The sequence below is a fragment of the Sitodiplosis mosellana genome, unplaced genomic scaffold (assembly GCF_009176505.1).
Source record: "Sitodiplosis mosellana isolate CC-2019 unplaced genomic scaffold, AAFC_SMos_1.0 Smas_scaffold_5892, whole genome shotgun sequence".
Classification (NCBI taxonomy): domain Eukaryota; kingdom Metazoa; phylum Arthropoda; class Insecta; order Diptera; family Cecidomyiidae; genus Sitodiplosis; species Sitodiplosis mosellana.
The window spans coordinates 1-12,316 of record NW_022601134.1 but is presented as its reverse complement, the minus strand read 5'-3'; the positions used below and the strand labels follow the sequence as shown (position 1 = coordinate 12,316).

Sequence of the window (12,316 nt, the reverse complement as noted above, 5' to 3'; positions counted from 1 at the left end):
AAATTAACTCGCGAGTTACTTCATAAGAAGTACAGAGTATTCATAAACAAATCTACGAACCAACGCGAGTCAGTCGAATTTTTTTTCTCGAAGAAACGGTGACTCGTCAACTCATATGAAAGGCTTGCACAGGGCTGGAATTCTAAGTCATTCCACCAAAATCGTTCGGAATTATTTTTTTCGTACATAAGACCATATTGGAGTGAAAGAGAGAGATTTCACTATTTTTCTGCACTCCACCGGAATTATTTCTCACACAATCCACTCTTCCTTGAGTTATCGGAATAATTCCGGTGGAGTGCAGAAAAATAGTGAAATCTCTCTCTTTCACTCCAATATGGTCTTATGTACGAAAAAAATAATTCCGAACGATTTTGGTGGAATTCTTAGAATTCCAGCCCAGTTTCCTGCGTTTTTCATATTGCATGAGTCGTACGAATTCATTGAATGTGCAAATTAGAACGCGCAAACAAAAATAACATACCAACAGAAACAGTATACCAACAAACAAACCCCCCAAATGACACGCAAAATGTGACAACGTAGAAAAAAAACTGTGCATTTGAACGGTTTTGCAGGTGTTTCCACAGACAAATGTCAAAATCAACCCAATTGACTAGTGTAATACGGTTGAAATTGCATTGTCATGTGTGGCCTTCGTTTTTATTTACAATTTGCTACGTATATGACATTGGTCAGCTGGTAATCTTACGTCAAACCTAATGAATAAAGTATCAGGGAAAACAAAACGAAACAATCAGTCAAAGAATATCAAGAATTTTGTGTTTTTTTTTGTTGTTTTGTATTTGTTAATTAGTATCGTCAGTATATTAAAGTTATTTTTGAATACATTTCGAATTAACTCCATTGACGGCTGTAGCAGCCTCGTTTCAATGTTTCGATGGATAAAATGGAAATATTATAAAAACATATTGGAATTTGTCGACACACAATCTGAAAATTGGTTTTAGCAACGAAAAACGAGCAGAAAATTCGTTGTTTGTAAATAAGGTGTATGTGGTGAGGTGATCCACGTATGATGTACGTGAATTAAAGTACAAACAGTGGAAACAAACGCATAAAATAATCCGTGATAGTAATTTTAGGCGTAGCAGAGGGAAACAAATTGTTTGCATACGTCCAAAAGTCAAAAGCAATGTTCAAAGTGACCGAGCAAAGAACGTAACATAGTCCAAATAATGTGCTATTTCAAAATTTATCATTCCGGTCATGAGTTGAATGTGGTGAACAGTCAGCCGATTGATAACATCACCAAAATTGCATCACACAATAATCATGTGTTTATGCTAACAACAGCGAAGCAACTCTTTTTCGGTACACCCAACGGCAATGGGCCACAGGCGGACATTCAATTCGAATTGATACGCGAAAATGTGATTGATGTGGCATGTTCCGTCGACTCAGTGTACGTGGTTGACGAGAATGGCAGCGTTCAACATTGTCCACTGATGGCATTTGATTTTGACAAACGATGGAATGATATTCCGATAATGAACTGTAAGTTAATGGGGCATCATTAATTGTCCAATCAAACAAATAACACTGTTTCATCCGGAATAATGAGAGAAAGAAGACAAAATGAGTATTTTTTCTATTAAAATGTATTTAAATTCCAAATTTATGTCACATATTATTCATCAGGTTGTTATTCATCGAATGAAATTTCTCTTCTTCTTTTTTCTGCCGTAGATGGTGCAATTTACGAAGGTGTCACATCGAATGGTTGTAATGTTATTCGTGTGCTGGAGGTTTGTTGCAATGATGACGGTGCCTTATTTATAACAGCCGATCGTGAGCTATACGCAGTGGGAAGTTTTAACGACGTATGCACATCGGATCAACCGATCAAAGTGGCACAGTTCATCAATTATGAGATTCTACAAGTGGCAATGGGAAAGCATTTTGCAGTGATTTTAACGCGAAAACGAACATCACAGCCATTCCATTCGTCTGCATCACATGCCAATCACATCGATTCATCGAGTTGTGACGATTCAATGGCATCACTTGACAATTCACTGGCTCACGCATCCATAACGGAAAATGGCAACGAAAGCCTAGCTTCAACTCCACAGCCTCTAGACACCAATTTTGACATGCATTCGCTGAATAGTGTGAATTTGAGCAATTTAAAAACCGTCACTAACAACACAACCGATACCGAAAGTAGTTCGCCTGAGCATTCGTTGGCTTTCGATGTGGAACATGCAATTGGACGGTTACTGAAAACAAACGGCCAAATTCAAACGCAAGTTTGGTGCTTTGGCAGCATAAACCAAGCCGGACAATTGGGTGTTGGCGATCATGTGAAGCGAATGCATGCCGTCGAAGTGGTGAGCTTACGAGATCAGGGCGTTGTACAAGTTTGTTCAGGCGATGAATACACCGCCGCTTTAACGCTTGATGCTCGGCTCTATTTATGGGGTGACAATTCCAATGAACAAATTTCACACTGGCTGGAGAAAGAGGACTACAGTTCACCGAAACGATTTTACAAGCCCGAACAAAATATCTTTGGCGTGCAGTGTGGCCAACACAGTACTTTCATTCTAACGAATAACCTTGATCGATACGAACTCAGTCGGAATAAGCATTTTCCCAGTATAAATATTTCACACGAATACACCGACGACTACGGTCAACATCAATCGGATTACTTGCTTTTGGCCAGTCGACAGTATTTAGTTGTTGGCACCGTGTATCGTCCATTGCGATTTGAAAAGTACTTGGAATTCGAACAACAATTTTTACAAGACATTTTACAAAATACAAGAAAAAATATCGAACATTTTCTGCGTACTTTGAGTCGAAACATTCAAATCAAACATCCGCAACTCTATCGACAATTTGCGCAACAGTACAATAGTATTACGGAATTAGCAGCAAAAAATATCGCCAGTCTCTTGAAATTTGCATGTCAAAAATGTGACCACACCGCCATCGCTTTCATTCAACATCACACGGAATATGTGCATTTATTTCGACAGTATTGCAAATTGTATTGTGAAACGATTTGCTCCGATGATTTTGTGCGTGCCAGTCAAATTATTATTCCGAATGCGGATTTTACATCGAAATTTTCGATACCATTGCAACACACCGCAAACTATGTGGATTTTATTCGTGAATTGATCGAAGTAAATGGTGGTGAAAATGGGCTATACCTCAAATCGGTTCTAAGCCATTGGGAAAAATACCGGCATGAAGTTGATGAAATGCTAAAATCGGCCAATTTAACAATAAACTTTTGGACAGCCAATCAAAAAGTTGTACCACCAACACTACAAATACCTGAACGTCGTTTCATCATGGATTCAAAGGAATTTTCGCTAAAACTGTTGCCATCGAGTCGATTCAAGTCAAACTGGTTTATTTTGTTTAATGACATCTTCTGTCACAGTACCGGAAGTAGCTCATCGCTGAAGCAATACTCGTTAAAAACACTTTGGATTAGCAATGTGGTGGATAAAGATGTGTCACCATCGTCATCGTCGTCATCTTCATCGTCGAATGTGCGAAAATATGCATTCAAAATTATAACACCCGAAGAACAATTTCTAGTTAGTGCCCCGTCCAATGATGTCAAATTAAAATGGCTACAGGCATTTGAATATCACATTAAGGATGCCCTGGGCAAAGTCAATTCCAAGTCAACATTCGTGCGACGAACCACAGCCTATACATTTAGTGACAAGCATCGAATTTATCCACTGTGTAAATATCTGGGCCAGTGGTATTATGGAAAGATGGATGGAATCGGATGCATCGAATATCCAGACGCTCGCATTTACACGGGCCAAATTAAAATGAACTCAATCACTGGTTATGGTCGTTTGACATGCCCGAATTCCGATTGCTATGAAGGTCGCTTCGTCGAAGGTAAATTCGATGGTTTCGGAACGCTGGAGACACATCAATCGAATGAAAATTATGAAGGCCATTTTAAGAATGGCCAGAAGAATGGGTTTGGCATTTTGATCGACAATATGCGAACTTATATTGGCGAATTTATGAATGGATCGCCCTGTGGCTATGGTGTGGTGGACGATGCCGACAGTGGTGAGAAGTATATGGGAATATTCAAGGATGGCCATCGATGCGGCCATGGATTTTGCATCACAGCCGATGGCAAATACTTCGAGGGAAATTTCGTTGACAACGAACTGAATGGAAATGGTATTGCAATGTTCACTGACGGTTCATACTATGAAGGTGACTTGAGTATATCGGGTCCAAACGGTCGCGGTACATTATATCTACCGGTCGAATTACTTCAAACCGAATACAACTTCGATATGGACATTCAAAAGTCCATGGTGCGAGGCAGCGTGTTGTCCGGTTCGTTGAGTGGTTGTTGGGAAAATGTTAAGATTAACAATGGCAGCATTTCAATTAGTCAAGAATTCACCAAGTATCCCAGTCAAATAGGAGAACATCAAATCGATAGTAAATCGAAATGGTCGGCACTGTTCACGAATTGGGAACACGATGTGTTTGGTGCATCGATGAGCGAAATCAATGACACGAAAGAATTATGGATTAAAATTAGTGACTATAGTGATACTGTAAAACAAACCGAGGTGCTTAAATCAACTATATCCACATCAGCTATTCTGTATAAGAGCGGCGGCGGCGGTGGTGGCAGTAGCCTATCGAACAAAATCTACCAAGAATCATCGCAAACAAATCATTTTTTGCTTGACACCACCAGCAGCCAAAATGACTATCATGTATCGAAATCGCTTAGTTTAAGTCGCATCACGGGTAAAAATTACAAACGAAATCTGTTGGCCGTCGAACGACCGAAATCATTGAGCAACGAATTTCTTAACAATGCCGTGAACTTTTCATCAGACGTTGGAGTCAAAAGTGAGGAGGCAGCAAAGGGCAGTTCGGGCGCGATCAAAAATGATCGACTTGAATTGTCAACGGCATTGAAAAGTCCAATCCCCTGTTTTGGCATATCAAAATTAGATGCAAACGATCTGAGATTGATCCGTGACTATCTGACAAAAGCGTTTAAAAATCAATATCATCCGTTGGGCATTTTAAATTCAAAAGTTTCGTACTGCTTTTACACATCGTATGGCTGCTGGAAAGTGAAACCGATATCGGTTCTCTCAACGCATGCAATGCACGAATGGGAAAGCATATCCAGACGCATTTACATCATCCTGAGGAAATTATTTCCAACATTGCCACAGGAATATGGCACGTTGGACGAGTGAGTTGAGATTTTTTTTGTTCATTTTTTTCTTTGAAATTTTTCTAACAGTATTCTTAGTCATTCTCACTGTTACTCCAAATGGCTGATTACAAAACATATTCCTTCTATTTTCACAGTGAGTTCATATCACATCGTAGTTTACTCTATCCGATTCTTCTCTCGGAAGGCGTTTATTCGACATTGTTTGTTTTGTATGCAAATAAATGCAGCAAACGCGATGAGATCTACCGGCAACGCATTCAATCAAGTGAAAAGAAAACAGACGATGAACTCATGGAATTCTTGAAACTGTCCGGGTAAATTTTTCAATTCTTCGCGATTGTTCAAATTCTTTAAATCCTATTTTCTTTACAAAATTCATCAATTCAATTTTTTTTCTACATTTGCAGTAAATATCTTCCGTTGATTAAGAACGATGAATTTACATTGGCAATACTCGCTTTACAGCAGGTGAAAGAGAAATTTTGCCCACGTGAAATGCTCCACTTGATTGAAAAAACGTTCAAACATGTTGAAGCGGCAGCTGAAATATCCAAATCCACCACCGAACACCTGGTGAATGATGACAATGATGATGCCGAACGAACGACGACAAATGACACCGAAATCGTTCAATTAAACGCAGACAATATGATGCCACTGACAATATTCTTGTTACTTCGCGCAGCGATACCACACCTTGGTACGGAAATCCTTTTGCTCGAAGATTTAATGGGACCTGATTTTGAATTCGTTATGAATGGATTCGCCGGCTATTGTTTCACTACAATCAAAGCGGCCTATCAACACATAATCAATGACTCATTTTTACAATAAAATTGGAAGTAACAAAGATGAAGAACAAAACATATTCCAAAACATCCAATGAACGCTTTGAAATTGTGATAATCGAAAGAGGAGATAAAAAAATCGAAATTTATTAAAATAAAATCACACCACAAACCAAAACGAAAGATGGCAAACTTTTGCGAAACACACAAATGAAACGGTTTATTAAAACAATATTTACAGATCTGATTATGAGGCAGACAGTGAAAATATTTAAACACAGAGGGCTACCAGTGATGTTATTATTTCAACGTAATGATGATGCCAATATCAAACTTTCTGTTTCCAAGTTTTTATTACACAATAGAGATTATTTTTTTTTTATCAGTACCTGTGTGAACCGGAAGGGATAATTTGTAATTCATTGAATTATAGCAACCTTACCATTTTGTCTGTATATAAATTACGGTAAATTAGATGTGATTAAATCCAAAAATAAAAATGTTAAATTGATGAGATTTGACAAGGAGTACTAAGCTTCTTCTTTGATAATGTGAAGAACTTGAGAAGATCGTTAATTGGTTTAAGTCGTAATGCGTGGAATCAATCAATTCGGCGAGATTCAATTCGATTGCACCGCGTTAACTCAATCAATTCAATTGAACAACTGTGCCTATCTGAGCAAAATTATCAATTTTGCCTTTGATCAATAAAAACTTAGTGTGAATCCATTGTCACATAGCCGTTACTATTGGTCAAATTGACCAATCGAAAATAAGAAAGCTAGAAATAGGCTCAGGTCACTACCAAACGGTAGACAAGAATTAAATTTCCATCAGAAAAGCATGTCCCCTTCTATATCTATAACATACTTACTCAATGTCCTTGATCCCATTAATCAATGATCCATCCCTGTCAAACAATGCAGAAGTAAATTATGAAGAAAACAAAAGCGTGAAAAATCGGTGATTCATTCATTGAGAAATGGGAGTTCATTTGTTGATTTTATTTCGAAAAAAAAAATTGTTGAATTGACACAAGTTGTGCAGTCAAAAACAGATTAAGGCTCTTTCGTTCTACAATCTAAATGTACAAAAATCGTCGTTTTCGATATGATAGTAAAAGATTCAAACACAATAACAAATTTTGGTAAAACATGTCATAAAAATGGATAAACACTGGGTTTGGGTTCAAATCGATTCACTCACACGAACAATGTGCTGCCCTACTCTCTCTTTCTATCATTTCCTTTAGCTGCCTTTCTTTTATCCACTGCCTTGTCTTTTCATAAGATGCCTTATTTCACTAGCTTTGAAGAAGAATTTGTAAATAGGGTTCTGGGGAAAAAATAGCTGCTTAATCCATATATACATACAATCATTAGTTCTTCAACTCGTTTGTGGATTAAAAACATTTTCATCTCATTTCTGCTTTCACACTGAACTAAATAAAATCTGATTTTGCATCCATCCTATGCTGCCATGGTAATTATATATTATTTCTATAGAAATGTGTGAAAATTTGTTGCTCTTGTCTTTTCATATGTGTTTGTGTGTGTGAAAACATTTTGCACTGAAAAATTCACCAGTAATATCAATTGAAAAGTGTGGAGGTGAGTAGCAAATTATTTGTTCTTTAAATCTATTGTGCGACGTGTGATACGTCCACAGAATAATCCGATTATAAAAATGACACCAATGAACGTCATCAATACAAGTAAAAAGTACTTTTTCGACGGTGATGTTACGACCTGAGAGACTAATTCACCTAAATCATCCGGAGCCCGCTGCACAAGCTGCTATGACAAGAGATAGAAAAAAAATCCGATTAGTATCATTAGGCTAGGATACTAATTTTCTTCAGAACATTTGAGAAGTAATTAGCGATTAGTTGTGTCGTGTTAATTACCATTTCAGCGTTTCTAAACATTTCCATGCGTTTCTCCAGTTTGTTTTTGCAATCCGGTTCTAATGCTTTCGACTGATCACTTAAGATCGTCTGCAAACAACGAAGTTCTGTGTGAAGAGAAACGAATCAAATTGTAGTTTAAAATGTCATAAAATCCTTCTTAACAATTGAGAAGTGGAAAAAAGAGGAAAATGGACTCAATGAAAGGTGATCGAAAAAAAAACGAAATACTCACGTCGTCCGTTTCCAGAGGAGACCATATTACAATATTTGAGAAGGTCCACTGTGCATGCACGTTGCAGCAATGGATCAACATGTATGTCTGCCTTTGCCTCTTGAATAAGTAATGCAACTTCAAACTTGCACTCTTGTGAAATGATTCGGCCAAGCCGAAACGCCTCTTTAAGGCATTCCTCCACTTCACCCCGCTCATCTATCACACCCTCGCCCGGCTTACAAAGGATTTAAATCTCGGGCTTGCAAACGGTTTGTAGGAGTGGGTTAAGCTTATAATTTAATGCTTGCTCTTTCAGAACTTCACCCATTCTTTGTTCACATAACGCTGCTAGTTTTCCTTCTCGGAATTTTTTCTTCAAACACTCGACAACTATCCCGTTGAGCTCCTCATTTTGCTTAGCTTTGGCTACGACGTCCGTGCAATACTCGGCTATGTTCTTCTTGCATGACTCCATTAGCAAAGGATTGAAACGATAGTCGGTGTTTTGTTCAATCATACGATTGACAATCACTAGATGGCAATTGTTATCGAATAACATTTCATCCTTATGCACCTTGAGACAATCCAATACTTTGGGCTTTTCTGTATCGTGACAATATTGTCGAATCATATCACGACAGGTATTCATCAATGTGTAATCCGTTGAGCTGTCCGTCAGTTCAGATCGTTTGATGCTGAAAATGATGTGGCGACAATCGCTACCCAGTCTCGGTGAATTGGTTTGCAAACATTCTAACACCTGTAAATGATGAAGACAAGACAAATACCGAATAGTAATGGAGTAATATGAAAAAAAACCATTGCTTTTAATTTGAAATTCAATCAACCCACCTGCCCTGCACCATGTGGAACATCTCCACAAATTTCCTTGATCTCAATTCGGCAGGCATTCTTCAGTTTCGGATCAAAATCGATCGATTCACGTTGCTGAAATAGTTGGGCTCGGATTTGCTGTCGACATTCTTTTGGAACCGAATGTCGTTGGCTCTTTAATGTGTCATTTCGAACCACCTCGCTTAAACAAGCGACCACCTCACCCTTTGTGTTGCTACTCGGACAATATCGAATTACGTACGGACGACAAGCCTCCTTGAATTTGTAGCTAAAATGATAGTTCTGCAACGAAAGTATTTGATAGTGCTCTAATGCTGCGCGGCATTTTAAATTCTGACGTATATCTGGTTCGTTTTTATGTGAAATCAAACATTCCATCATGTCACCATTTTCATGGCTCTCCTTTTCGCAGTATCTTTCCATTTGCAAGCGACAGTATGTCATAATGATTGGATTCAGTTCGATATCACCCGCTTCGTTTTCCGTGAACTCCGATACAGCCTTTTTACAATCCGATTGCAATTTGCCCAAATTATCTTGTAAACATTGCATTTCCTCGCTCGGATTTCCAATCATCGATGCAGGCATCTTCCACCTCTGGAATTAGCTCGACCGAAATTGCTCTTCGTCGCATTGTGAATTTCAATTCCTGCGATAACATGAGTAAGGATAAAACAGACATTCAGTTTTTTGTCCCCATTTGTTTTGGAGGAAATTCATAAATTCCCGAATAACAAAAGAAAAGATGTCAATGCAAACCATACCTGCAAACAAGCTGGCTTCAGTTGTATTTTCTTGTCTTGATTCTTGTCTGAACTGTAGGCATATCGATACAGACACGGTAGAATCATTGGTTCACGATCCGGATCCATTTGATCGGTGTTCACATCGGCCCAGCTTTGTTTTGCATGACAAATTTTAACGGCATCTTCTTTGCAATTACGATACAGTTGCGGGTCCAGTTTGAAGTTTCGAGTGACAAAGTAGTTAATTTGCTTCAATGCGATTTCACAGTCAGGTTTCATGTATTTTGTACCGATTTTGTCTCTCAAGCATGACATAACTCGTGCATCACCACCCTCCGTGTCCGAACAAGCCAGATCAACAACTGGCTTGCACGCTTTGCGAAGGATTGGATCAACTCGCCAATCATCACCAATGTCGGTCACTTTCATAAGCATTTCCAAAGCTGAAATGATTTGGTCAAATTGAGACAGTCATTTTAATGGAAAAAAAAATTGTGCCCATTTAAAAAAAAAACTCAGTTCCATTTACCTCGTTGACATCGTGCCGTAACGCGTCGATCCTTCTTCCGCTTGGGTCTTGCACTTTCCATCAAACAGTGAATTGTTTTACCGCCGCCGGCTTCAAGGTCGTTGCAAAATTTTGTTATATCATCAGCACAATCGCTCAGAATTTCGGGCGACATTTGATAATCTTCCATCAATAACTTACGATGATCAAAAATTTCGATTCGGCAGTCGGGTGAGATTTTGGTATTATTTTTTTCTGCTGCTTCCAGGCACAGTAGAATCTGTGCAAGCCTCACATCTTTGTCGACTGAGACCCCACGGCGACAATGGTTGATTTTGATATCTTCTTTGCACGAGCGCGCCAAACCTTTGCTCACCTTGTAATCGTGCGCAATTATCTTATAACGGCGAGACAATTGCTCTTGACAGCCATTGCTCATCATCGCATCGTTTTTGTGCAGTAATAAACATTTGTAGATTTGAGCTGGACGAACCTCGGCACACAAACGAACCACATCTTCACCGCATGCCGCGAATAATGGCCGATCCAATTTGACATTTTCAGCTTGAAGCTCAGACAGATGCATGATCCCCTTCTTGCACTCCTCGCTCAATGTTTCGATGTGCGTTTGCAAACAGGCCAATGTTTCACCTTGGGACAACACATTTCGATCCAAATGGAAGCGACCACAGGAATTTATTTCGATATCGTTGGAACAATCACGTACAAACGGCGATACAAATCGAAAGTCAGAGAACGCAACGGCTTCGAGGCGACCAATCAAATTCACACAGGCCGGTTGCTTGATCTCATCCTTTTTGTCGATTAATTTTCCAAGTACATTGCCGACCTTATCGGTGGTTTGGAGACTCATCGAACTTAAAGCGGTTTGGCATGGCTTTTGTAAGATTTTCAACACCGTTGCATCGTCCATCATATTTGCTGCGAAAGAGAGTGATTGTTGTTAGCATTTTTTTACATTTGCTTATAGTAATATCAATTATGTTCTAGTTCTTTTTAAGTGTCCTTTCGTATTATATCCAATTATCTTTTCATATTTTTTTAATTCACTGAGCGTTCACTATAAATAAACATGTTCGTCCACATAAGAACGTTGATTTTGTTTACCTGTATGCGTCCAAATTGCGTGTTGGCACTCATCGCTTAGGCTCTCAATTTGATTGGATAAAAATTTTTGAACGCATTCCAGCACCGGCAAATCGTCGGTCCCATCGGGCAGTCTTGTGCACAATGTTCGTATTTCCGGGCATTGTTTTTCGTCGATCAGCCGTAGTGATGCCTGAACGATGGCTCCTCTTCGATGCCGTTCGTGTAATTCATTTTGAATTGGACTGTAACTTAGGCTACCATACGGATCACTATGTGATATCACACTGCTAAATTGGGCTTTACTATGAATAATATCGTTGACACTATTTTGAAAATTAGCTGAAGTTGAGGTACTACAATTTATTGTTGTGGCTATTAACACTAAGCACAGGCGTAGCCACGATTTTAAAAACCATTTTATGTACATGTTTGTGACTTGGTTGATTTTTCTATTCTTTATTTTGTTTTGTTCTCACGAGTATTTCATGCAATTGGTCAAATGTTTTGGCGATAAGATATTTTGTGTGTCCACGAATGATGATGAAACATAATTTGCAAAGCCGCGTTAGTTGAAAATTTTATTGATAATGACTTTTAATTTTGCATTCTCTCAAAAGAAGGGGAAAATGAAGCAAATGTTGTTTTTATGGCAATAATATTCTAATCCATTATGATTAGATTAATGTTTTGTTCCTTTCTGTTCAATCTTACTTGATAATAATCCATCAAATCTCTGTCTCTCTCTCTCTCTCTGTCTCTCTCAATTCTTTTAAGTACACCGTTTCGTTATATCTTCACAAATCGTGATATTCAAGAACATAAATGTGTTGACCAAATTTCCATGTCATCAAACATTCACACACTAATTCTAAATTCAGTTGATGCACTTCTGAAACTTGCTGTGGTAGAACTGTGTGTTTGGCAACAACACCACAACTCAAATACCTTCCAATTTT

The 12,316-nt window shown here is 38.5% G+C and overlaps 2 protein-coding genes across 3 annotated transcripts; one reads left to right on the top strand and one right to left on the bottom strand.

Moving 5' to 3' along the window:
- Positions 1-676: 676 nt before the first annotated feature.
- On the top strand, positions 677-6,545 carry LOC129573026 (alsin homolog). Of its 2 annotated transcripts, none has more exons than XM_055453168.1 (5): positions 677-1,041; positions 1,107-1,518; positions 1,711-5,245; positions 5,365-5,544; positions 5,638-6,545. In XM_055453168.1, exons 2-5 carry the CDS (start codon positions 1,200-1,202, stop codon positions 6,062-6,064), a joined length of 4,461 nt encoding a protein of 1,486 aa, XP_055309143.1. In that variant the 5' UTR covers positions 677-1,041; positions 1,107-1,199; the 3' UTR covers positions 6,065-6,545. The 2 variants fall into 2 exon arrangements, with proteins under 2 accessions (XP_055309143.1, XP_055309142.1); XM_055453167.1 differs by having other exon boundaries at positions 691-1,041; positions 1,098-1,518.
- A 440-nt stretch (positions 6,546-6,985) lies between these two features.
- On the bottom strand, positions 6,986-12,304 carry LOC129573027 (Golgi apparatus protein 1). The gene is given in 8 exon segments (XM_055453170.1): positions 6,986-7,811; positions 7,925-8,031; positions 8,160-8,901; positions 8,994-9,558; positions 9,560-9,645; positions 9,761-10,185; positions 10,272-11,192; positions 11,379-12,304. Coding segments are annotated over 8 exon segments (3,426 nt in total). The 5' UTR covers positions 11,788-12,304; the 3' UTR covers positions 6,986-7,640.
- Between the last annotated feature and the right edge of the window lie 12 nt (positions 12,305-12,316).